Below are 27,794 nucleotides of genomic sequence, written 5' to 3'. Positions count from 1 at the left end.
TTGAAGTTGTAATTAGATCCTAAGTCATCCTCATTCATTTTGAGGAACCTTTAAAAATAGTGGGTTCAAGCTAAAACTTTCCTTTCATAAAATATAGGCAGAAGATGGTTGAGAGGAGGAGTGGTGGCTGTCCTCTCCCTCACATACCTCTGCCTAGAGTAAGCATGATATATGGGAGTATTCATAACCATTCATAACAAAGGGAGATGGCAGATGGCTATGAACTCACATGCCCTGCAAAGCTCTACTCGGTTCATTTGCTTTCACACAAGCAATAGAGACTGTGACTCATTAGGAAAGTATGACTACGAGCAATCGCCAAAGAAGAAGAAGAAGATGACTGGTGTAGGAGCAGGCAACCACAGATTTACACACAAAAGAACACAGGAAAAGAGTTGTCTCTTGCATCATCAAGATGTGGGAAGGATATTTTTGACACCTCAAACACTGACCATTTAAATTTAGGTGCTCTGTATCATTTTCCTGGAGATAATACCAAAAGAATTGAAGAGATAAGGAAGCTGGTAACATCTTATAAGGTTGCCTCAAACCAGCCTAGCTAATGTCTGTGATCAGTCCATTAGCTTCACATTAATGCTACAGTGCTAGAAAATGAGAAAAATCCAACATATCTGAAAGGTGGTCAAAAATGTGTTAATCAACTTTCTCAATGTATTTTGAAAACCATAGCTCTATCCTTTATCAAAGGCCATGAACGCAATTCCCAGTCTGACAAGCCAATGTTACAATTAAGTGTCACTATTTGCCATACCTTTCCCTTGAGACCAAGGGACAATCCCGACCATTAACCATCACCTTCCTTGTGCCTCCCACCAGAACGTTTTGTCCTTGGATAAAGATCTCTGTTCCTCCAGCCTGTGGGCCGTATGGTGGATGGATAGAAGTTATTTTAGGCAGCTGTTGATAGGGAAGAGAAGAAATGCTAAACTCACTGTATCAAACTCTCTGAGCCCTGTAACCAACTTCGAGAAAGAAAAGGGAAGACCACTGTTTTTCACAGACATTGAGGTAAGGACAAGAAGTAAAAAATTTAAGCTGTGGCAAGGTAGTTGTAAAATATTAAAAGAAATCCTGACCATCAGGACCAGAAAACAGAATAAAAGTAGAGGCTGCAAGACCTTCTTCTGGAGAAGTGTTTGCCTAGAGTGGCTGATTACAGTGGTGCCCCGCAAGACGAATGCCTCGCAAGATGGAAAACCCGCTAGACGAAAGGGTTTTCCGTTTTGGAGGTGCTTCGCAAAACGAATTTGCTATGGGCTTGCTTCGCAAGACGAAAATGTCTTGCGAGTTCCTGCGGGGTTTTTCCCCCTCCCCCCTTTTTCCCAAGCCGCTAAGCCGCTTAACAGCTGATCGCTAAGCCGCTTAACAGCTGATCGCTAAGCCGCTTATCAGCTGATCCGCTAAGCCGCTAATAGCCTTTTAGCAGCTAATCCGCTAATCCCTTAAGCCTTTAATAGCCGCTAATAGCCGCTAAACCGCTAATAGCCCTAATCCGCTAAGCCTCTAATGGGCTTGCTTCACAAGACAAAAAAAACCGCAAGACAAAGAGACTCGCGGAACGGATTCTTTTCATCTTGCGAGGCACCACTGTACTTGTTTTCAAGTAATAAAACTTGTTACTAGAGATTTCTTAAGCAGAAAAGCCAGGGCTGGACCTGGGAGTTTAAAAATACAAAGCAAGTTTCCCACCAAAGCACCCAAACCCAGTAGCTGAGATCGGCAATCTTGCATTATGCCTCTGCACCACTAGCTCCCATGGAACACCAGCTGCAGAGCACCAGAACGCCTATCACTGGCCCTTAGCGGGTCTATTAAATTCGCATTACATCAATGAACAACAGCCATGAAGAAGCATGCAGGAGCAAAGGTAGTGGAAAGAAACCAAGGCTCACCTTAAACTCAAAGCCACTGAGGACTGAGGAGCCACTGATGTAAAATGGGGTGTGCTCCTTCTCTACAACAGTGACCTCAACCTTCTGTGGCCCCAGCATGTTCACTTCCTCTTTTGGTGTCAAAGTGCAGACAATAATTTCAACATAATCTTTCCAGCGCGGCACTTCACTGTACCTGAAAAGCAAAAAGGGTGCTGAAAGGATGCACAAGAAACTAATGTGATGATGATCTGCCTAATAAAGTCTAGTGGCTCTTTAGCACAATGAAATGTAAAATTATTCAAAATAGTTCACTTGTACACTACTAACCTTAGGGCAGATATGGGGAACCTCCTGCCTGTGAACCAGACCTGGCCAGCTGGACCTCCACATTTGACTTGCAGGGCTGTTTCAGGCAAGCCACACCTACCTGCCCTACACCTGATGTCATACATGAGGGTGTGGCTTCAAAGGAACATTAATGAATTTAGCATGAGCTCAGGGTTATTGCTTTGTTGGAGCAAGGTGCGCTCCCATCAGCTTATGAACAATGCCTGCTTGCCTTGCTCCAGCAGAATGGAGGTTCAAAGAGTAGCTTTGGTTTTTAAAGGTTTAATGAGTAGGGCTATCTGCAAAAGGGCTTTCAAACAGCCCGCACTGTGCTTTGAAGTCTCAGCAATCAGGGCTTCCAAGTGCAGCATCACCTGATGTCATAGTGATGGCAGGTGACTGACAGGTGGGCAAGGTCACATCCTTCTGTCAAATTTGGCTTGAAGGGTAGGGAGATAAGGAACTGGCCTGCAGGTCACATAATGTACCACCAAAAAAAAAAGATGCGGTACATTATCTGACCTGCAGGCCAGTTCCTTATCTCCCTACCCCTGCAAGCCAAATTTGACAGAGAGATGTGACCTTACTGCTGGAGATGTAAAGAAGGGGAAGGTACATTTTACCATATGTGGGGGGATTGCAAGATTATTATTTTTTTAAAAAAGGGAAATGATATACAATGAATTGAAAAAAATGTTTAAAATAACATTTGTTAAAAAACCCAAAGCATTTTGTTGGGTATTTTAGTACAAGAGCTGCTGAAAGAAAAACTGACATTATTCATGTATGCTACAAAAGCAGCAAGAATCTTAATAGCACAAAATTGGAAGACTGGAGAAATACCATCAAAAGAACAATGGCAAGAAAAGTTGATGAACTATGCAGAGTTAGCAAAACTAACGGACAAGCTGTGTGAAAAGGACAATGGTGACTTTGAAAAAGAATGGGAACCTTTTATAACATATTTGCAGAAACAACAACAACAAAAAATGAACCCATTGGCAGGGTTTAAATAAACATTTACAACTTTATTTAAAGAGAACAAGAAGTATAACAATGGGACAACATAGTATTAATTACAAACAGCAGATTGTGTCATTTGATGTAACAAACCAGAAATGGAAGCTAAGGGAAGTCAACAGGGAGGGGGGAACTGGGAAATGAATGTTTAGTAATGATGATGGATATTTGTTGTAAGAAAGAAAATCAAGAATTTTTTTTAAAAAAGATAATGTACCGCATCTCTCCCTTACAGCAATTCATCTCTGAAGGCTGTGTTTACAGAAAGTGGCAACAAGAGGATGGGCCTTTTCCATTGTAGTTGCCTAGCTATGGAATGCTGTCCCCAGGAAAGCTTATCGATGCCAAAATTGCCAGTTTTGAGGAACCAGGAAAAGGCATTCCTCTTCACCCAGGCTTTGGGATCTCAATTTAAACTGAAATGTGATTTGTTCTATGGTCTGTTTTAATGCTTCTCTTTTAATGGGATAGGATAGGAGGAGTCCTTTTTATTCTTGTTAATAGATGAGCACCTTCAGAAAAATATGGAAATTTAGGTTTTATGTTTGCTTATTCCATGGTTTTTGGAATCTACCGTATTTACGCGAATCTAATGTGCCACCCGGGACGCAGGTGGCGCTGTGGGTAAAAAGCCTCAGCGCCTAGGACTTGCCGATCGAAAGGTCGGCAGTGCGAATCCCCACGGTGGAGTGCGCTCCCGTCGCTCGGTCCCAGCGCCTCCAACCTAGCAGTTCGAAAGCACCCCCAGGTGCAAGTAGATAAATAGGGACCGCTTACCAGTGGGAAGGTAAACGGCATTCCATGTGCTGCGCTGGCTCGCCAGATGCAGCTTGTCACGCTGGCCACATGACCCGGAAGTGTCTGCGGACAGCGCTGGCTCCCGGCCTCTAGAGTGAGATGAGCGCACAACCCGAGTCTGTCAAGACTGGCCCGTACGGGCAGGGGTACCTTTACCTTTACCTAATGTGCCATCAAATCTAATGTGTGCCTCAGTTTTCAAAACCTTGAAACTAAAAAAGGATTTGCTGGTGAATATAAATGAGCCATTAAACCTAATGCGCACCCTAATTTTCATGATGCAATTAGGCAAAAAATGGTGTGCTAACTTTGGCCCATCCATTTCAAGAGGTTCACTCTGAGTAAAAGTTAGTTGAATACGGTCCAGACATATATATTATTGTGGCAATATTCTTTGAATGCACACCTGCATATTGCAGGGTGAACTCAGGGAGTCAGCTTCTGTAAATACACAATGCCTGGGCTCCAGCATGCTGTTATAACTCCATCAACTGCCTCCTTCACAGAGGGCTTATCATCATCCTCAGCAGGGATTGTGGTGATGGATCAGCTTGGGTCAAGCAAGGGCTCCAGCTTGGAAATACTTGATCATTTCTGGAATGGAAGAATTCAATTCACCTAGTCCAGAGTTAGATGTGAAAAATGGATCGGGCGATAGCAAGACATAACAACTGTGACTCCTGTTATGTCTTCCTATATATATACCTCTGTTTCTCCCTCTAAACAGTTTTTAAGAGGCATTTCCTTAGCCAAATATGACCTGCCCTCTCGAAGAAAATGCTGCCAGACAATGCTCAGTTGTTGGTTTTAGTTTTATGCTTAATGCAGATCAAAGCTCACTAGAATGACTGACTCCAGCATGGGCCATGGAGGTGAAACTCTATTTGTACTAATAGGGAACAGTAGAAACTGCTGTTTCATTTCCGCTCCGGGAAAGCTGCCAATGTCTAAACTGTGACACACAGAAATGTCTCCTCTCCTGATTTCAACATGTAAGTGTAAGGCTGCTATGACATCATCTGAGGGCCTCACACAGGCAGAAAGAAGTACCAGAAGGAACTCTAGAAAAAGTCATATTTTAACCATAAGTCCCACATTTTGTATCTAGTCCATGAATACATTGATTAAATGAGAAGGAGAGAGAGGGGGATTTAGCCACATGGCTAGCACTGTGCTAAGTAAAAGGGGCCAATTACCCAATGACTGAACTGCTACCCTCACAGAACTGGCAGGACCTCTGCAACCATGAAGACTAGAAAATCCCCCCCCCCCCGTAAAAAAGTGCTTAGAATCTCAGGATTCTACTGAGATTGTTGGATGCCACATATATTCTACACTCCACAGTACTTTCATACTTTCATCTTGAGAGCTCTGGAAAAGAACATTCTAAACCAGCACCAATGTTTTATTCATATTATAATTCCCTTCTAATGGTGCTCAGGGAGCTGTGAGGAAAGAACAACAAAGCACACAAAAATTCATTTAAGCTGAGTGGTACAAACACTCTGAGGTGAAAGGAGAAAGAGAGTCTGTTCGCTAAGGCTCCCACACAACCTACACCGTACCCCTACAGAGCCCCATGTCTTCCTAAACTTGTCCCTTGGCTGGCCCCATTTTCCTTCAGGAAGATACCAGAAGCTGAAGAAAACATTAGACCACTGCTGGCTTAATGTCCCTCAGCAGTGAAAACACAGAGTCCAAACCAAGAGAAGAGAGCACTTTTCCACCAGTTTTCCCCAGACAGCTTATCAGCTGTGGCCTCACTCTCCCCATCTGGCCTCACACATACCATGTGGAGTCTGAACAGAGCACTGTGCCGTTGTCAGCCAAGGCTTCTGAGATTAAGGGCTCATCCAGACTTCCACTTGTCCTTCCACTTTCTGCTAGGAAAACCTGCTCTTTAGCGCTGAATCGGAACAAATGTCAATCAGGTTTTCTGCAGATTGGCGTTTGCTCCCATTCAGTGCTGGGTTTTCCTAGGGAAAGAAGTGGGGTAAATGAAAAACTGCTCAGACCTGTGCCTAGAAAGCACAGGGCAAGGGTGAAACCCCTCAGACCCGTGCTTTCCAGGCACAGGACAAGTGGAAATGTGGACCAGCCCTTAATCTACGCATCACTCAGTATGCTCCTGGTGTGAAGCACTAAAGAAGACCAAAGGGAGATAGTTCTTCATAGGGACCATGGGGCAAGCATGCACAAAGGAATTCCCTTCGATCTTGAACGCCAACCCGGAATGTAAAACTCCTGGATGAGAGGGAATATTGCTTAACTTTGTACATTATAGGCTGCCTGCTTATAGTCCATCTTATTTTGAAGGTTCAGGGCAGCTTTCAACCTGAAAATACAGGGTATAATTCAACATAGTGCTAAGCAGACTGCTCCACCAGCTGAAGTGTTTCTACTTGCCTGATGGCATGCTCTCTCCTCTCCTCTCCTCCCCCTTGTGCAGACTTCCACTAGTGGGACCAGATGGTTGAACACGGCCCTTAACTTCTCCAAATTTAAAACAGAATTTATATATAATTATAACACCATGGGAAGTCTCCATGCTTCTACTAACCTATCCAACCTGCCTTCACCCTGCAAAGGTAGCCCAGACACACAGGCCTAACAAGTCTTCCAGAAGGTGCGCAGGCTGAGATTGTGGTGAATCTCCAAAGAAAAACAGCCACCAAGAATTCCTCACTGCATACCTTTCTTACATGGATAAGGCACATTTACAGAATGCTAGTCTGTGCAGATGCAGGGCTGAGAAAGTGAACAGGAAAGAAGGAAGGGGGAATACTGTTTGCAGGCTTCGTGTTTTTTAACTTTCAAACCTTACCTGTTTTCTAGGCTCTCTTCAAACAGTACGGTGCAATTCTTCCGTCCCACTGTAACCTTGTAGTCTCCAAGGGTTGAAGGTGAGGCATACATGCCACTGAAATATGAACCTGAACGAAAGCCTGAGCCACAGAGTGTCACCTTAGTGCTGCCTTGTAGTGGTGCATTTCTGGGGTAGAACTGTGAAAGCAGATGATACACAAAGCTTTACTTACGCAGTCACCAGCAAGATTTGAATAGCCCTGTCTGCTGCTCAAGTTCCAAACACCAATAAGACCCAGTTATTGGCACCAGGCAATGCTGCAGAAATACTCTGACACAAAGAGAACTTACATGGGAATGGCAATTTTTTTCTCCAGGCCCTTCCCTAACTGCTGCAAAAAGCCTTAGGTTAGGATTCACTTTCATATGGAGGAAAGATGTTGAATGAATTATTAGGATAAGCTGTTTCTCGGACCAAGTGCACGAACATTCAACCACATGCAGTAAAAGGTGCAGTCCATATAGGGAACATAAATTGGCAGATATCCCAATTATCTGCAATTAGTTAACATGTGGTTTCAAAAACTGTCTAGGGTCAAGGCTGGCATGGTCAGGCTAAACTAATGGTGCGATGAAGTCACCAACCAGACCTTGAACAAGGGTGAATAGCAGCAAGCTGGGATATTCCCACTTCTTGAAAGTGCTACTTTGGTACTGAAAACATTTGAGCATGAACATTTAATGCTCCCTTGCTTTTTGCTCACAACAAACTTATTTTTCTTCACTGTTGAGGCCACGTGAAAGTGACTTGATGAAGGCCACCCAGTTTGCTTCAAGGGTGAGCTTAGATCTGAATCTGTCACCCATATTCAAAATCAGTATAAACATGGTATCACAGCATTTGCCTAAAATTTAATACAGGGAGCAAAATATGCAAATGGCGAAACATTTAAACAACTCTAAGTGTGCTTCTTCAATAATATTTTTATATGTTATTTATCTAGTTAAAAAATGAATTAAGAAAGAGTGAAGTAGAAGTTTAAATTTATTCCTTTATCAAGCTGTTACTCTGCCTCTTTTTGAAGCCAAACTAATTTGACCTAATGACTCCCTGTGACGACAAGTGACTAATGTTAATGGTTAAGAGTTTACCTCAGAACGGTTTGCTCTGCTAAATATTAACTCGCCTTAACGGAATATAGGAATCGCTGTGCGGACACATCAAAAGCCACAAAGCGACAGTCTTAATCAGCCCCAGCAGCAAACCATGATTATGCATAGACTCTTTATTAGTATCAAGGAGACTTTTTAGATGCCCGCAGTGGTGTGAAGATGACCCCATTCCCAGAGGAGCCACTGTACACCTGGAGTGTGTGTCTACGCAGGCTCTCTGACAGAGCTAGGGAACCTCAGGCCAAGGGTAAGTCTGTTTATCTAGTCCTCAGCCACACCTCCTTCTCCCATTCACACCTCTGACTAGTCCTAGTCATATCCTCCCTGAGCATTTATGCTTGTCTGGAATGTGCCCTTGAGCTCTGATAACAGCCATACAGAGGCTGTATTTACATTTCTTGCTTTGCCCACTTTTGCCTCAGGAGTCACCTACTACGGGCATGACACACACAGAAGGTTGCCCAGGTGAGAATGTGGCCTTGGGCCTGAAAATGCTTTCCCCCACCCCTGCTGTAAAAGGAGCAAGTGTATGTGATCTCCATATACTGGCTGTTTCATGCGCACCAGCCCCAATCTGCTTGAGACAAAGGGGGAAGCTCAATACCAGAACACCAGGAAGGCCTTCGCACTATAGCTGAAAACTCATCAGCCCACCTTTGTCCCCACATGACTGTTCCTTGTGCATGTCAAATGCAGTGAGTCGTTCCAAAAGATACAAAGGATGTGAATGTGTATCTTTGTGGGTTTTCTAATTTTCTGTTTGGGAAACAACAGCACTGCCCTCACTAAAGGCAAAATGGAGAACACAGTGCTCAATATTGCCATGCTAAAGTCACCCTTTCAGGAAAGATGAAAAGAGTCACATAGAGTAAAAGAGAGAGGGAGGGTGTGGGGGGTTTTTTTGGTTTGTTTTTTTTGTCCCCCACCCCCCATGGCTCCACTCGAGAAGTTGAGCCAGTGGTGAGGGAGATGTCTTAAGTGCTCTATTTGGAAGAACATGCAAAGCAAGAGGTTAAGACAGAAAGAAAAAATACACCCCGTGGAAAACATAATAACTAATGCAAAATGCAGGTGGTGCATGTCTCAGGAAATGCAGGCATTATGGGTCCCAAGATGCCCAGAGTACTTTAGGCTTTATGACAAACACATTTGACAAACAGAAATATAAAAAAATCCAGACATTTAACAAAGGGTGGAAGGAAGAACTAAGGCAGTCCCAAAGCACCAAATAGCTGCAGTGTGCATAAACCACCATGTCAGTGTACCATTAGGCAATCTCATACATAAGAAGATACTTGCGTACATCAGTGAGGACAGGAGAGCAGCTCTTCTGGTTCCACTCTGCCTTGCAGTCTTCCTGACGAGTGCATGCATTTCCACACCATCCACACTGCATGAAACGCTCTGCCTTCAGGCAGCGGAAGCATGTCAGGAAATGGCGACAGCCTGGACCAGTTATTTTCACCTGGGACACCTGCAAGACGGACAGTTGCCAAAGAGGATGGGTTGAGCTCAACTCTGCATGCAGAAGGTCCTTGTTTCAATCCTCAACGTCTCCAGGTGGGACTGGGAGAAATCCCTGCCTGAAACCCTAGATAGCTACTGCCAGGCAGTGCAGGTCAGCAGCACTGAACCTCCAACCCACTGTAAGATCATTTCCCCCAGCAGGCTGACCACCCACCGCCCCACACCTGGTATCATGTATGACAGTCAGGTGTGGGCAGGAAAAGATATGTCTCCAAAGGAGCCTTAAAATGCACGCCAAAGTATTCACTGGAAAATGGGTTTGTATCAAAGAATCCAAGCCCCACTTGGATCAGCTTCACTATAAAGTACTGGAAACTCCTGGGTGCAGCCAATCCAAGCAGGGATTGACGTCACCACCAAACAGCTAAATGACAGTGACTTCAAGGCTGGCTTGGATCCACTGGGATCTTCCTGTGCAGCACAGCTTGAACTCAAGCTACACTGCATAGTAAAAATGGGTCCTTTGGCATCATGTTGATGTTGGGTGATTGACAGGGAGGTGGCACTTAACTCCCCCGTGCTTGGTGTTGACAAGCCTGAGCAGGATGAACCAATGACCTGACTTACTGTAAGGTAGCTTTCTATGTTCCTATGTCAAGGGGACCGATGGTCTTTCCAACAGCACATCTTTCAAACAGCATGTACTTTGCTCACCAAAAAAATCAATTTATTTATAAGTATTTTTATACTCTCCTTTAACCATATTCCCAGGGTGGTCCACAACAGGAAAAAACCAATTAAAATGTGAGTGCAATCTACCCTCAGAACAGCCCCCCTTGTGCATCTGCCACACTTGGTGCTTGTAGCTTGTATCAAGGCATCAAGACATCAGAGAGACGAAGGAGGTGGGCTCCTAATACTCCTGGTCTCAGCAAGGAGCTGTCATCAAGTTCTGAGCTCTGTTTTACAGCTGCCTGACCAGAATATTTTTTTCTCCCCCAGTAAAGCTAGAATGAGTTGGCAGCAGAATATGCCCAAAACCTTGCTGAAATCCAGTGGGATTTTCCATTTGATGAAGCCACTAAGTCTGAGACCAAAAAAGGTTAGGTAGGAAGCCCTAGAGCTATCAGAAGAAGAAAGCGAAGCCCAATGAAATGGTGACTTAGAAGCACCAATTTTTCAATTAAAGTTCCAACATCCTAAGAGAGATAAATGATTGGCTAGAGACAGCAAGTTCAAAGGATTTCTGTAGAAAGAAATGAAAATTTAAAGGGCTGGAAGAGTCAAGGAAATGCTAATGGAAGAATAAGGTGAAAAAGTAGCTCAAATAAGCCTTTGTGATCTTGAATGGGGGACATCTGCTACTCTGACATAGCTTAAGAAGATAGTTCTTTCCAAAAAGGATCATACTAAGGGTCAATCAGCCCTGGAGGACTGTATCTCCTCAGAATGCCAGAGGTAGATTGAATGGTCTTCCGCCTCACAAATTTTCTGCCTGTGGAAAGGGAGGAGATGGCCCTTGGGGTCCTTTCCAACTCTACAATTCTATTATTCTATGACTAGGCTAGAACTCTTACCCCTGATGTATGCATTTTCTGCAGGCAGGCAGGCTTTCTATGTGGGGTGCTATCAAAACATGTGCACTCTATGTGCCCTCTAAACTGGTGTAGAATGCCTCTGCCACTCAGTTTTCCTGAATATGTACTTTGGGTCTGAGATGATGGATGATGAGATCAGAGCAACCTCAGCATTCTCTCCAGATGTAAAATCAAAGCACCTGTAGAATAACCCTCCACCCACCCAGAAACAAGCAAACAAATAATGCTTCCTTTGAAATCTCAACCTCCATGCAGTCAAGCTTCAGAGCCTCACATCTCTTACCTTTTTTCCTGTGACAAACAGCAAAGAGTCATTCAGCTTGCTGACTTCTCGCAGCACTGGCAATGTCTCCCCCAAGGAGAAGTTGGCCAATACGTTTGTGTAGAGATTGGATGGAAGAACCACCTAGGAACATACACACACAAAAGCTCACACACCCTCAGCAGCTGTTTTTAGTGGAGCAGGGACAGTTGTAGAGAACTTCTTCATTAATTTGGCAAACACATCTGTCTGCTGGGGCTGCGAATTACAAGCCCCAGTAACTCCACGTTTTTATGAACATCTCTGCACACTGCTAAGTGCTATGAGATGCTGAAATAGATGTATGAATAGATTTGGGCACCCGGGATTCATGTTCAGAATTCCTGATACTCTGCAGGTCGACTCTCCAACAACCCCAAGAGTAATTCCTAACAGCAATTTCAATTATGATAAATCCTTGAGAAGTTTAGCTGTTGACACTTCCTACGAGAAACATTGGGAATTATAATTTTGTGAGCATGTCTCCCTCAAAGAGCTAGAACTAGGGAAAGGGTTTCTTGTAGAAAGAATAAGAAGAGAATAAAATAAAATTAGCTTAAGTTGACAGTGGAAACATGGTAATATTTCCTAAATGTTAATGGATTGGCTTTCAGATTTACAGCTTTAAAAGTACCACAAGAAGCCATTTGAATACATGATGGTATTTAAAGAGATATTTAAACACTCGCGGCAGATGATAGCACAGAGGCTCACCATATTATAAACGCATATTAATAGATATAAAAAGCAGAGCTGCAGCTCTTAACTGACCTGCAGAACACGTCCTTCTGATGTGCCTAGATGAGCCACAGTCACCTCATCTATTACAGTTACAAAGATGGAGGTCAGCAGCACTCCAGCCATACGTCCATTGAAGAGGTCCACCCTGTAGTAATTTGTAGAGATGAAGGTGGGCTTCTTCCAGCAGCTGGTGTTCACCAGTGGGGCTGAGAAATTTACCTGGCATGACAGAGAACAGGTGCTGTTTCAGATGCTAAGTGAAACATGCTAGGAGTCTCAAACTGGGGACTTTGGCATCCCCGCACCACCAGGTCACCAGAGGGAGCTTCCTAGTCTGGCCTCTGTTGTACAGCAGTGCAACCTCCATAATGGCCAGAAGCTAATGCTTTGTCGTGCCAATCATAACAAGTGACTTGAAGTTTCAATAAAGGCTTGGCTGAATCTATACAACTGTTCAAGGCTGAACAACTTTTTAATGACAGAAGGTACTAAGTAAACCCCTGCCTTGCCTCTACTTGCCTCATCATCCAGCTCTGAAATTTGGGGGTTTTATTGATGGGCAGGGCATAAACCCTCAAACAAACACACAAACACACCAGGCATACAGCCCACCTTAGACCACATCATCTGTCTCTGGGCCTTTGGATCACTGCCTGCCTGCTCCGGAACCTGACCCATGGAAGGTCTGGATCACGCTGTTTGCTTCTGACTTTGCTGGGCCCTGACACGGAACAGGAAGGTTAAATACCAATTATCTAGTCTAGTCCCTCTCTATCAGCCTGCCAAAGCGAAGAAATGTAAGACAACAGCTTCTCCAGGTTCACCCTTGCCCTCTGCTGGAGCCTTATGAGACTAGAAATCCTGGTTTGTTTACATGCCAGAAAGTCCAGCTGCCTCTTTATTTAATACCCTGGCAATAAATATATTCTGCTTTCTTCCCCTATTGTACCCACTTCTATTTTGTCAAACAGATAAACAGCTATGTGATTTTTAAAAGACATATGAAGGCAGCCCTGTTCAGGGAATTTTTTTAGTGTGTGATGTTGTATTGTATTTTTACTATTTCTTGTTGGGAGCCGCCCAGAGTGGCTGGAGCAACCCAGTCAGATGGGCAGCATATAAATAATAAATTGTTGTTGTTGATGATGATGATGATTAACACACCTAACTGAATTTTTTTGAGGTATCTTCTAATATATTAAAAATTGAGTTGTTATGTGCATAATCACAAAATGTACAGTATTTGTATGTTTCCCCCCCAATCCCAGCCCATAAATGGCAGTCAAATGAGCTGGATGTGAGGTCCCTGCCAGCCAGGTCTTTCTCACTGGGCCTCTCACAGCTTCTGGCTCTGGTGGCAGAGGCAGGAAGTGCTAAGGGAGAAAAGGTGTTAGAAGCTTTTCCTCAGTCCTCCAATGTTCCAACGGCCTGTACTCTTACCATACCATATTTCATCCATGGTCCTGCAACATAAGCCATGTGTCTGTTAGGTGTCACTATATAACTGAACCAATCAGAGTCTGCATTTTTAACCAAATAGTCCAAAGTTAAGGACACAACATTCAGCCGTACACAATACATTCCTGGTGCATTGCTTCCCCCTACTTGATTGCAGCAGCACATGCTACCCTGCTACTTATTGTGCCCTAGAGACATTCTCCTCCAATATATGAAGCTGAGCTCACAAGGAAATGAGAGTCTTCTCACTTGGCCCTGGATTAACACCAGCCATTCCTAGCACACAAGCAACCAAATGTTTTCAGATTAGACGGTACACTTTAGTCACAGTCAAAGCCTGCAGAGCTATAAGGAGCAAGAGCAGATGCTGCAGAAGAGATTGACCAATTACTGTAAACAAAGCAAGCCTTAAGGACACAAAAAATTATGCAAGGCACTCTTATGAAATGGAAGAGACATCTGGAGTTTCTTCAAGATCAGATTAATGAGACACAAAGCAAAGGGCAATATAAGCAGCCAAATGACAACTACAGGAAAGAGGAAAGCGTCAGTCATTCTTCAGAGAAAAAGACAAGAGATTAGGCTTAACTGAATTCACAATAATGGAGCACACACATAGGATTTTTTTAAAAAAAGAAAAGAGGGAAAATAAAACTTGCAATAACACCCCACCAAAGCCCAGTTCAGATTTAAGAGGAAGCCATAGTTTCCTGCTACACGAATAAGCAGCTACTTATGGTTTTGAGCAAACCACAGATACCGATAACAACCAATCTCCGAGAACTATGGCTTCTTTCAAACCTAGGATTGACTTGCCTAAGATCCAGGACAAAGTGCTGCCTTTTGGAAATTGTCCCCAGACATCAATTCTGCCTTTGAAATCCCGGTAATGTCCAGGAAAATCTGGACATATGGCAGCCCTATTTAAACCACAGTCCTGCAAGCCTAATCAGCGCATCAAGTCTTCTCTGGTGGCCTGCCAGCTCATTTCCTGAATTTGTTGGCAGGGATGCTACTGCAGGGAAAAAATAGTCTGCAGAGCACCGGTGGTGACAGAATGATTTTCATTCCCATCATGGCAATGGACAAGGCAGAGATGCAGTGCCTCCTGGGCACTTCAGAAAGTCAATGTGATGTCTTGGGAATAGGGCAATGTTTATTCCCATCATGGCTTCATAGTTTCAACTCCCTGGCACCCCAATGCCATTATGGGGGTGCAAATTGCTCATCCTCACTCATTAACTCAATTATCTGATGAGGAGACTCAACCCCCTCATCAGCTGATCTGCATAGTTCAGCTGAAAAGGTTTCTCATGGGTCATAGACCCATAGAATTGTAGAGTTGGAAGTGATCTCAAGGGTCTAGTCCATGGGTAGACAAACTAAGGCCCGAGGGCCGGATCCAGCCCAATCGCCTTCTTAATCTGGCCCACAGACGGTCCGGGAACCAGTGTGTTTTTACATGAGTAGAATGTGTGCTTTTACTTAAAATGCATCTCTGGGTTATTTGTGGGGCATAGGAATTCATTCATTTCCCCCCGCCAAAAAAAATAAATAGTCTGGCCCCCCACAAGGTCTGAGGGACAGTGGACTGACCCCCTGCTGAGAAAGTTTGCTGACCCCTGAGTCCAACCTCCTGCAACGCAGGAATTTCAACTAGCTCATGCATGACTGACTGTCGTCCAACATCTGCTTAAAAACCACCAAGGTAGGAGAGTCCATCACCTCTTGTGGGAGTCTGTTCCACTGTCAAGCAGCTCTTACTGTCATAAAGTTTTTCCTGATGTTTAGTCGAAATCTCCTTTCGTGTAACTTAAACCCACTGGTTTGGGTTCTGGCCTCCAGGGCAGGAAAACACAAGCTTGCTCCATCCTCCATGTGACAACCCTTCAGACATTTGAAGGTGGCTATCATATCTCCTCTGAGTCTCCTCTTTTCCAGGCTAAACATACCCAATTCCCTCGACTGTTATTCATAAGGCTTGGTTTCCAGACCCTTGATCATCTTGGCTGCCAAGTGGACACAGTACTCCAGGCATGGTCTGACCAAGGCAGAACAGAGCAAAACTACTACTTCCCTTGGCTGGGACACAAGACTTTTGTTGAAGCAGCCAAAATAGCATGAGGGGGTTTTTTTGCTGCTGCATCACACTGGTGACTTGTGTTAAGCTTGTGGTGTGTGTCGTGTGCATGTGAGTGCGTGTGTGCTGGGTGGCCACACATAGTTTTGGCCACACCCATTTCTGGGATACAGACCCTGCAGTGTTTGTCAAGGGTGGCTGTGGACTTCTGTCTGCAAAAGTTTAATCATTTCTGTTTTTAAACTATAGTTTCTGAACAAGCTAAAATCAGAAATCAAATCAAGATCCTGGCTTGTTCTCAGTCACCCTGTTTTTAATAAACTCCTGAGTTTGGACATCATGAGGAACCATAGTTTGTTTAAAATCAGAAGCAGAAGGTTCCAATCTCCTTCTTGGGAAGAGAGATAATGTGAGCCCAGGGCTCACCACAGGGAAACATGGTTTCCTGTAATGTCTGAAGTGGGCTAAAGACCCAATATGCAGATGGGCACAAGGCCATCAACGGGGGGCTACAGGAGGTGCAAATGTACCAGGTCCCCCTCTTAGCTTTCCCTTAAAAAAAAAAAAGTAAGCCAATTAGACATGATTTTATGACATGTCTAACGAAAGTTACAAAACACGGAGGCTACTCTAATGCTTTGGCACTTGCAGGCAACACCATTGTGAAGGATGCTTAATCACTGTTGCCAAGCAACCAGAGGAAGGGATGTTGACTACCCCCCATTTGGGACTCAGGATGGGGAGCTATCCAAGGGCAGGAGGGGAAGCTGGATAACAACAACAACAACAATAATAAGCCACTCTGGGTGGCTCCCAACGGAATAATAATAATAATAAGTGAAGTGATAAAACCTAAAACATTAAAAACTTCCCTAAACAGGCATAGAGGACGATACTCTGGTATGTTTGTTTAAGCATTTTCCTCATGTCTACATTATTTCATTCATGCCCCAAGTATGCTACCTTCACAGAACAAAGCATAACTGGCTGGCTTTTGTATGTTTTACCCAAAGGTAATTCCCTTGAAATGAAGGTTTCACAAAAAAAGTGAAATCGCAACCTGCCCCCCACCCATCCCATCTAGTGTACCAGGCCCAGAAAATCCTGTTGGCTTCCCTTGATTTTACAGAAAGATCCTTCATCTTCAGGAAATATCAATATGTAATAAATGTTCAGAGAGAGAGAGAGAAAATAAAAGGGTGCTTTCTTCCTGCACATCAGGATTTGTTTGTTTTTACACTTGAAATGCAGCTGGGTTTGCGGAAAACCAAAGAAAAGGCAAAATGTCTCCCAGCGGATTGTTCACATAAAAACAATTACACAACAGACATTCATGTGATGGAACTGGTAATTTCAGGAGGAAATTCTTAAAATATTCCTTACTCCAGCAATTGACCTCACAGTATCAGGGTTAAGTCACCGTGAGGCAACTATTTTAAAATCACACCACACTGTGTGAATAATCCTAAATCTGAAACAAGGCAGCCTTGGGGTATAATTATAGGATGAAGTGCTTTGTGAAAACTGCTAAATGAATGGATGGATGGATGAACGAGTTTCTCAGAGGTAATCAGCATTCTTAGCTAGGGGTAATTCCACATCAACACACACTCCACTACAGCTCCCAGGGTCCCTTGTGGGGAAGCTATAGCACTTAAACCAGTTACAGTTGATCATGTAGCCTCTTAATTAGTTTTTCAATGCTCTGCTGACTCAGGGCCTCACCTGTCTTTGTGCGGGAATTTCCTTGATGCATTTCACACCCACCTTGCAAACTTTTCCATTTTCTCCTGCTATCAGTCACTGAGTAAGAACTGACTGGGCGAGACCTACAAATCAAAGTATGACCAGAAATCTCTCTCTCCCTCTAATCAGTTCAAAAATATTAAAAAAGTGTGCAGGTTTGTGCTTGCTTCTCCTGAGTGGAAAAAGCAACAAACATGAGTCAGGAGAAAGTCCCCTTAGTCCTCAGGTTGCAGGTCTTTTGCAGTCTCCTTTAGATCTCACCATCCTGATAGATCAGGAATACTTGGCTGTCTCATTTTTCATTCTCAACACCTATAAACAATCTAAACAGCACCAATCCCAATACAAATCTTGGGGCGGGGGGAATCCCATGGTTTACTCCCCTTCACTGTGAAAACTTCCCATTTATTTGTTTCTTTAAGTCACTTACATCTTGCCTTTCTGTCAAAATGTTCTCAAGGTGATTTACAACATAAAATATTAAAATAATCAATGTTAAAATGTTAACAACAAAAAGCAGCCATAAGATAACATTTTAAACAGTCAAAAGAAAATTTGTGGCTACAAAAAATGAAAACTAGTCCAAGAACGCTTTCTTTAAAAGCTGGTCTTAGCCACGGGTGTTAGTTTTGATGACAGTTTGCAGCTGATGTGCAAGTAAGCTAGTGCTGAGCCAAAATTTCTAAGTGACAGTTTGATAATGCTTAAAAAAACAAACAACCCCCCCTCTCTTTTTGTGTAGGAAATTATCTCTCTGGGAACCACCAATGCAAAGCCCAGAAAATATTTATTTGCTGTATCTTCCTGTTGCATATTCCCCTCTACTTAGCTAAAATGTACTGTTTTATTTGTACTTTAAACACCCAGGAACTGTTATGTGTGCCATTCTCACACACCTTGCACATTAGAAAAAGGCAGATACACTTCCAACCACTGCAGAGGCCACTCCAAGAGGACCTGAGTCTCCGAGAAGCACCCCGGTGGCCAAAGACCCATGGCTAGAAGCTGCCATCAGTGTAAGACCACTGGCCTCACCAGTCCCACACAAAGCAAGATTAGTGTTGCCCCAAATCTCCCTTTAACCAGACTTGCCACTCCTCAATCCCAGTAAGGTCTTCCATGCCTTATTCTCGGCTACTTCCTACTGTTTCCCCACTAGAACCTCTTCTACATGCACCTGAATTCCTCAGGAATTATATGTGCTGTGCGTTGATTTGGAGTAAAACATTCTCTAATAAAAGGACATTAAAGAGCATGTGCCAAGCAGTCATGGGAATGTGATGGAAATCCCTGCTTAAACTTCTACTCTCTGCAGTGAATGTATGGAAGGGTTCATGGCAGCGGACTGTGAAGCCAATTTCCCTTCCATGTATTGACTTTACATAGATATATGTTATCTGTGCTGCACAGCAACCACAAGGCTGCTACTGATACAGAGTCAAGCTTCTGTAGTTCTATGGTGCTTTGACACACCCCTCCTTGAAGACTGCTGGGGCTGAAGATGCCACGCAGCTGCCAAATCAGACGACCCGCCACTATGCTGCCACGTGCCGTGAAGACAAAAATTCCCATCACTGCTGTTCTTTAACAAGTTAGCACTGCAAGAGGAAGATGAATGAAGTAATAAAAATGAGCTTGCACTCTTCTCCACGTGCTTCCTTCCCACCTTCTGAGAGGAAGGCAGTGAAGAGGAAATCTTCATCACCATTTCACCATAACCTGAGTCAGTCTGTCCGTTCTAACAGTGATGGTTAGTGGAAAGTTGGTTTGGCAAGACTGTGGCTAGGGAAGGGGTGGGGTAGGTGAAGAAACCTCAGGCGTATGTCCCAAGCACAGGTCTGGGACTCATAGCAGGGTCCTGAGAAAGCCAACGTTTTCATTAGCTTGCTGGACAGACGCCAACATGCACTTCCAGCCACGTATTAAGAGAACAGAAAGGGGGGGAAAAGCAGAGCTATTAAAGACATTTGCTAATGTTTTTCTTATAGCATGGATTTACATTGTGGGAGATATTCAGGCAGATTTCAGCTGTCACTGAGACAACACGGGTAGTGCATGGCAGCAAACTAAGATAGTTGGGACAAGTCTTAGTTTTGGTCTGCTTTAACTTGAGCAACAAACCTCAAGGCCACGAAAGAGAGCATACGCACAGTAATGTATGAAATAGAAAGTTGTGCAAAGCTCACACGTGTGCCAGGAAATGAACAATGAATCTCTCTCACACACACTCTGTCTAAAACACAGAATGAATCTGCAGAGAAGTGAGCTGAGCACTCTGAGGGCCTGTGGGACAGTTATTTTGACCTAAAAGTGCCATTGTGTGGTTCTTCCGTACAAGGAAAGCGGCAGGAAGAGCAATTATGGGCTGAGTCATGCTCTTAATAGGTTTGGAACAATCTAGACTTCTTTTGTCATTCTCATCTTATTTCCTGAGCATTAGCAACAGGTTCAAACCACCTAACAAGAACTGGGAAATGCTGCAGCCTAAAATGTCTTCCACAAAACTTTTGCACAACTTGGTATCTTGGCGTTTCAAATTTCAGTGGCGCCCTCTGTGACACCAAAATCTGGTGCCCCCTCTACCTCTTGCCTTCCGTTCGACTTCATAGTTGTGACTCCTGCTGCAGCGCCCCAGAATCTCTGTGCCCAGTATGACCAAACTGGTCGTGCTCCCCTAGATCCACCTTTGGTTATCTTCACAGGCATGATAACCAGGATTCCATAAATTCCACATTTATTTTACTATGCACTGCCTGATTCAACTCTGTGCAACTCTTTACTGACGATCTTTAAGAGGAATATATATGAAGCATGTAGAACTTATGGAGCATTCACACCTATACAGCTGGTACAAACAGATGTCCTCCCCTAAAATATGCTGCTGTTGTTAATGTTGTTATGCGATGGGCTCTCTGTCCTCTGAAAGTGAATAGAGTGAAGATAAAGCTGATATGCCAAAGGAATTTTCACAGTGTTGATCCCTACAGAAAGAGACTTCATAATTCAGGAACATTTTTGCCCCAGAGATAGCCAAGCATTATATGAATCTCCATGGTCATTTTGTGTGAATGAACTGCACTGATCCCTTTACACACAGCTGTAGGGCCTGATTGGAGCATCTCTCAGCATGGCTCAAACAGAGCTTGGGGTTTGATTGATGTTCCTAAATCATGTTGTCAACTGAAATTGCCACTTCAAAGGATTCTACATAAAGAAAGCATTCAACATAGCCATTTGAGCACCAGCTGATGCTTTGAGGACCCTCACCCCAATCATGAAGTGAGTAACACTTTTCAAAGTCAGGAAAGCTACCTGTTATTCTTTATTTCTTTGCAGCATCTCTAATACCTCATCTGCCCAACACAAGGCATTCTTCCTCCCAGTTACACCTAGGGTGGGAGTGAATCAGGGCTCAGTAGGACTGAGACCCAATGCCAGGAATTAGCCTTGTCAACTCATGGTATCATTACAGTATATAGATGAGGGATCTCCTGTGCTGGCTTGGCCGATGGGTGTTGCAACCCAAAGCCGTTGGACGGCACCCAGTTGGTAAAGGTTGGGCTACAACAGCAGAGGAAACACAACACTGCATAACTGCAGGATATTATAACACAGATGTTATAACACAGATGCAGAGAATACAATAGCTGATTTGAGCAGCTTGCAAAAACAGGTGCCGAATGTACCAGACACAAAGGAAGCATAGGTGAGTTTATTTGTTTGAGTTCCTTTGCGTATCTATAACTTCCAGGTAATAAGCTCAAGGAAAACAGCAGCTAAGCTGGAAAGGACTTTGATAATCACGTGCCCTTTGTATTCTGCAAAGGGTTGAAATTACGGTACATTTCTAACCACTAAGCTTTCAGGTAAACTTCACTCACTTTCTAGCCTAAAGGTCACAGCTCACAGTACCCTTATGATGCCAGAATTGTTTCAGTTTCAGGAAGTCCAAAAACCTAGACTGATATTACAGCCTGAAGTCACCTTTGTCAACAAAGAAGTGCCACACTCTTAAAAATGAAAGTATAGCACCACATGGTGTGTTACTAAGCATGAAAAAAAAATCCCTTATTTTTTAGTGTTCTGCATCTTATTTGATGGAACAGGTGGGTGGTTTTTTTAAGGCTGTGAACGATTTTATTTGTCTGTGGCACAATGGGCACTGCAAAACATGTGAATAGTACAGTTCCCACAATTGCAAATCTAATCTCCTGCTAGGAAAAACACCAGGGAAGCAGGAACAAAACACAGCGCTAATATATAACACTAAAATTTATCAATACGAACTGAAATTAAAAACAACATCAAAATATTGTGGGTGGCCCTCTTTGCCATCTACAGCAGACATGGGCTTAACTACACTTCCTCTTGTCTCACTGCTTTCCCCTGGGGAAAAACTGCTCTTTAGCCCTCAATCGGAACAAAGAACACTTTGAGTTTTCTCTGGATTGCTGTCTGATCCAATTTAGCATTGAAGAGTAGGTTTTCCCTGGGAAATGAAAAACCACTCGGATCCGTGCTTTCTAGGCACGGGACAAGTGGAAGTGTGGATGAGCCCATAGGGAGAAAATTGTGCCCCAGCTTGTCTCAACCAGCCTGTCAGGAGTTCTCCCGGCTCCGCTTCTCCCCCACTTGTCAAGCCTCTTGCAAAAACCCACAATTTTTCCTACATTGTCTCCCATTGTAACCCTGAAAACGTCCCCCCTACCAACTCTGTCTTAATAGCCTATCTGCCAGGCGATGCCCTAGTCCGGAAAAACAAGCTCAACTTGTATTCTTACACTGTTAAATTGTCTGGCACCCAGGGGAAGGCTCCCAGCATTTAGTAATTCCAATTATTTAGTAATCCCTGACACTTACTCACTCAAGGAGTTATGGATAATTTTGCACCCACAAACCCTGGGACCCAAATATGCAGATCCATGCTGAGGGGGTGGGCAGTTGGGTACACTTGCCCTGGGCCTTGGAGGGCTAACATACCCTCCAACATTTATTCAGTGAAAATAGGGACATCCCATTCCATAATGATAGTTTTACTATTTATGCCCTACACATCTTACTGGGTTGCCCGAGGCACTCTGGGCACCTTCCAACATATATAAAAACACTAAACTCCCCCTCCCCCCCAACTTCCCTATACAGGATTGCCTTCAGACAAGATGGCTCAGGGGTCGGATAACTCCATACCCTCCAACATTTCTCCAATGAAAATAGGGACATCCTAAGGAAAAGTGGGACATTCTGGGATCACATCAGAAACTGGGACGGCTTCTCTAAATCAGGGACGTCCCTGGAAAATAGAGACTCTTGGAGGGTCTAGGCTAAGATGTGCAATGGTTATGCTAGGGTTGAAATGTGAAATACAGAATGCTGTCCACCAACATCCATTCCAATACTTCAGTCTTCTAGGATGATATTGCATTATAGCATCTTCACGGTACAAGAGCTGCTCAAAGGCAAGATTTGCAACTTAGCTGGAACGGCTGCCTAAATGCCTTAAAGCAAAGCCTCCTTCCTGGTTTCTTTCTGCTGCCCAAGATTCCAGGCTTGGTTTGGGGGGCATGAGCATCAAATAAGACAAGTATAACAACAGCACTTCCCTGCATGGTCCCTGTCATCTCTCAAAACCATTAATGAAGTGAATAAGCAGTTGTGATCACATGCCTATGACATTCATGGAACTCTATTACATGCAACAGTCCTAATAGCTGTAGATGCATACTTTAGGGACGAACTGCATTTTCACCAGCTACAGTTTGCATGCTGGACAAATGCAGTATCTCCACAACAATAGTGTAGCCTAAAGAAAAGGAGTCTCATATGTGACTCTTGTGTCACATATGAGAAACATTTTGCTGTGTGTTGGGGGCTGGGGACCCAACTTGTGAAAATGCACGTTGGCTGCTAAGTCTGCATGACTTGGTAAGCCAAGTTATAGTTTACCTGGATTCCACATGAATACTTGTTCTTGGCTGCAGCTCATGGGTGGTGAGAAGAAAGCTGAGCCCACCTTTGGACAACACACTAATCTAAATCCTAGCTTAGCTCAGCATGGCACAGGAGCAAAAAGGACCAGGGAAAAGCAAAGTAGCTTTAAGCTCTTCTCTGGGAGCCCACACTTTCACAACAGTCCCAGTAAGCCATAGTTTTGCTTACTATGTCATGAGAAGCAGGCCTCAAGAGTCGTTGGCCTTGTTTTCTGGTTACATTGCATGGGGATTTCACTATCGCCTACTCCCCGTTCCTCTTTTTGAAGAAATCTGTGCTTCAGTCAGACATCTATGTAAGGATGCAGGAGGATCGAGAAAAGGGGGTGACTAAGCTTTATTGCATAATAATCCATAGACTTTAATCACAGAATTGCAGAGCCAGTGACATTTATCTATTCATCCTGCCAATGTTTTTGTTTGCGTGGGCAAATATATAGGAAGGGGTGTGCAGCCATCAGGTCTCAGCTAGCCCAGATCCCACTTAGAAATGTTACATAAGTCCATGGCTTTTGTTTATTAAAGTGTTAGGAAATATTTGATAAACAGACCAAGCTACCACTTCTGGCCATGTTTATCATAGTGGCTACTGGAAGAACCGAGACATGTCAGTCTGAGAATGGGGCTAGCCACAACGTAAACCGTACATCAAGCAGGAGGGGAAAGATGGGAAATAATTATGACACTTTTGATGAATAGGGAGCATATGGGGCTTGCTCCCAGGCAAACCTGTATATTAGATTATACCCAATGCTAACAAATAAGCTTGCTTGCATTCTCTTTCCCATCCCTCTTTCTATATGATCTGATTTTTGCTTTAACCTTAGTTTTGCTCTGTCTTGCCTCTCCACTGCCCACATATTGAAAATGTCTTTACTCTTTCATCTGCTCACACACCTCTTTCCAATTCTTACTTTTACCTCTGTCTTGTGTCAATATTGGTGTACACTGTAACTAAACATCTTGCACCCACAGATTAAAGGGCACAAAATCAAGACTCAGCTTCAAAATCCTTGCTCAATGGCTGGAAAACAACATTTCCAGTCCTCGAATACACCAAGCGATAATGTACTTTTAAGAAGCATTGTCCCAGGAGAACTGTGCGATGTGCCTTTTCTCAGTGTTTGAATCAGCTCTATGTCAGTGCCACCTGGGAATACAAGATGTAATAATGGGACTATTAGCAGCTACATCCTAACAGAGATAAGGAACATGAGAGGAATATGATTTGGCTCCCGAAAGGGGGAGAAATGCTGAACGTTTGAAGTGCATTCCCCAGTAACTAAGTCGAGAAAACCAAGCAGCTGCAAATGGCTGGCTGAGACTTTTTGCATACCTTCCAATTGGCTTCTATAAATAAAATTAATAGCCATTCCCCTCTGGCCTAAAACTAACTGGTTTAAATATTTGGTTTAAATATTTGGAATTTTACACTTCAGTCCTGGTTGCAATGAACAGCTTATTTTCCCTCCTGTTGTATCATACAGAAACCACCTTGAGATTTACGAATGAAGGGTGATATACAAATTTAATGCATAAAATAAATTGAAACCAGTACAGTATAATATTTAGTGTTGGTCTGGGACTAGGGAGACCAGGGTTCATGTCCCCATTCAGTCATGAAGCTCATTGGGTGCCCACTTCCATTCAGCCTAACCTACCTCCCGTAATGTAATGGGAAAGGGAAGAACCATTTATGCCAGCTTGAACATGTTATGAGAATTATAAGGTCTAAGATATAAAATACATATACCAAGCAAACATATACATAAATATATAAACCGTATGTCTGAAACGGTACAGGAAAAAAAGTCCTGAAACCATTTTGTCTCTCCCAAATTGACCTCAAATGTTTCTCTACAAGGAGGGAAGAAATGGGAAAAATCTCCCCATTTGCTCACAAATTCTGCCCTAAGGGCACATTTAAGCTATGAATAGGGCGAGCCTGTGATCTGGACTCAGGAATTAAGTATTTATCATCACAAAATAGCCAGGCTGCCCAGGTAAACTCATTAACAGCCAGGTAAACCCATCAACAGGTTTCCTGCCAGACAGGAATCTGTTGTAGACCAACCCTTCTGTGATTTATGCATGATGTATTGGGGGGTGGTCCTGGGCTCCAGGGTGGGCAATTTCAAATGTCAATATAAGGGCTTGTGCGCCATTGTTCAGGGTCCCTCCTGCGTGTGGTTGTGAAGCACCCTGTTGCAACAGTTAATAAAAATCAGGCTTACTAGCTGCTTTGCTTCTCAATATTCTCTGGTTGGCCTCTGCTATTTTCTCCTACTGATAGAGAACCTACATAAGGACTCTATACGGGCTCTTGGGTACCCCATAAGGGACAGGGAGCAGTTGTTTTTTTCTTATAACAAACTCCTTGGAGAAAAGGCAGGATATAAATGTAATAATAAATAAATAAAATTATGTATGGTGTGGAGAAAGTGAGCAAGGAGAAGTTTTTCTTCCTCTCACACAATACTGTAACTTGGGGGACGTCCAGTTACACTGAATGTTGGAGGGTTCAGGGCAGACCAAAGAAATAACTTCTTTGTCTGCAACTTAATTAAATACAGTGGTACCTTGGGTTAAGAACTTAATTCATTCTGGAGGTCCGTTCTTAACCTGAAACTGTTTTCAACCTGAGGTACCACTTTAGCTAATGGGGCCTCCTGCTGCCGCCGCACGATTTCTGTTCTCATCCTGAAGCAAAGTTCTTAACCTGAGGTACTATTTCTGGGTTAGCGGAGTCTGTAACCTGAAGCATCTGTAACTCGAAGCGTCTGTAACCCGAGGTACCACTGTAATGGAATTTGGTCCCCTGGGGAAGCAGCAATGGCCACCAGCTTCAATGGCTTTAAAACAGCTACCATGGTTGTGCTCTGTTTTCAATGCTAAAGGAGGCAGTACTACTTGCTGGGAATTCCACCTGTGGGGAGCACGGTTGCACTTCAGCTGGCATGCTTTCCATAGGCATCTCGTTGGCCACTTTGAGAACCAAAGGCAACATTATGTGGGACTCTGACCTGATCCAGCAAGTCTCTTCTTACATTCTTATACCCTACGCTGCCTGCACAAGCAGACTGCTCCCTTGAGTAAAGAAATGGGACCATAAGGAACACATGGACCAAATTTCGCACACATTGGAGCTGCTATGTATTTCTTCCGTGTTTCAAGCATGCCTGGGATATCAGGTACCAAAGCAAACTGTGGCATGCATGCTGCAGCACTGAGGAACGCCAACGTTGGCCTAAGGGCAGTGGTGCTTCTTAAATTACCCTTTCCCACCTCTGTTCAATCGTAAGAGCCCAAACCAAATGCACATTCCCAACCCATCCCAGCAGGGAGATTACGAAAAAGATTGCAAAGGAGAAATACTTGATTTTCCGACTGCCTACGCTTCAGAAAGGGTGTGCACTTGGATTTCAGCCACCGCAACTGAATTCTGGTTTTGCCCCCATCCGGCGTAAACTCGTTGGACTAATCGTTTTATCTTATTATATTCCAGCTTTAACGAAAGTGATGCAATAACATCATCGCCATGGGAGACTCCGTAAACACCCACCAACACAAAAGCCTCCCCACTCCCTTTCAAAGAAGCGGAAGTACATGTTGCAGCAAGCAGCCATGAAACAGCTGCATGTGCTAAATGATGGTAGTGAAGCTGATGAACGTAGACTGAGATGGAGACTGCTTCACAGCTTCAATATTAATGAAATAGGTAGATTAAAAAAAAAAACCCAAAGAAAGTCAGAGGCACAGAATGTGAAATGGATTTGGGAGAGCACGTGTGTTGGCGTGGGGAGGGAACTCAAAGATGGAAGATAAGTATGCTTTGACTGATTCTGTTTTAAAACTTAAAAAAAATCCCCAGCATGCCAGAAGCCTTAAAACATGCAATTCCAGAAACCACATTGGCTCGAAACATAATGCTTGTTATTCTAGTTGCACCCCACCCTCCTTTATTCAAAGTATCTTCTTTTCCCAGTATTTGAACGTATTGTGGCCATTCTGAGAAATAAATGAAGATCAGCAATACTTTTAATCAATGGGTAAGTTCTAGAGAATCTTGGACTATAAAGATTAAAATGCTGGTCTGGAAACAAACCTATGAAGAATTCCCAGCAGAGTTATCAATATATCTAACAACTTCCAGATGCGTAACCATGCTAGTCTGTTGAACCTAAAACAACAAAGAGCCTTGTGGAATCTTACAGAATAACAGATTTATTGTGGCACACACTTTCATGGATTAGTGCCCAATTATTATTATTATTATTATTATTTAGGGAAGTTTAGGGAAGTTTTTAATGTTTGATTTTATTTTTAATATTCTGTTGGGAACTGCCCAGAGTAGCTGGAGAAACTAAGCCAGATGGGCAAGGTATAAATAATAAATAG

General features: G+C 43.5%; 1 protein-coding gene across 4 annotated transcripts in view; it reads right to left on the bottom strand.

The window, feature by feature from the left end:
* MST1R (macrophage stimulating 1 receptor) overlaps positions 1-27,794 on the bottom strand; it is a 51,301-nt gene that overhangs the window by 16,039 nt on the left and 7,468 nt on the right. For all 4 annotated transcript variants that reach the window (XR_014508516.1, XM_083429338.1, XM_083429340.1 and 1 more), the window contains exons 3-8: positions 12,156-12,344; positions 11,367-11,489; positions 9,322-9,492; positions 6,865-7,043; positions 1,914-2,088; positions 773-918 (exon numbers count right to left, since the gene is read on the bottom strand). Coding sequence is in view for 3 of the 4 variants with exons in the window: in XM_083429338.1 (XP_083285464.1) it covers positions 773-918; positions 1,914-2,088; positions 6,865-7,043; positions 9,322-9,492; positions 11,367-11,489; positions 12,156-12,344 (983 nt within the window). In the remaining variant the exon portion in view is untranslated. The remainder of the gene's footprint in view (positions 1-772; positions 919-1,913; positions 2,089-6,864; positions 7,044-9,321; positions 9,493-11,366; positions 11,490-12,155; positions 12,345-27,794) is intronic.

The sequence above is a fragment of the Podarcis tiliguerta genome (genome assembly GCF_965153285.1).
Source record: "Podarcis tiliguerta genome assembly, chromosome: 2".
Lineage (NCBI taxonomy): Eukaryota > Metazoa > Chordata > Lepidosauria > Squamata > Lacertidae > Podarcis > Podarcis tiliguerta.
The sequence above is the reverse complement of the archived record's forward strand: the minus strand, read 5'-3'. Positions and strand labels throughout refer to the sequence as shown.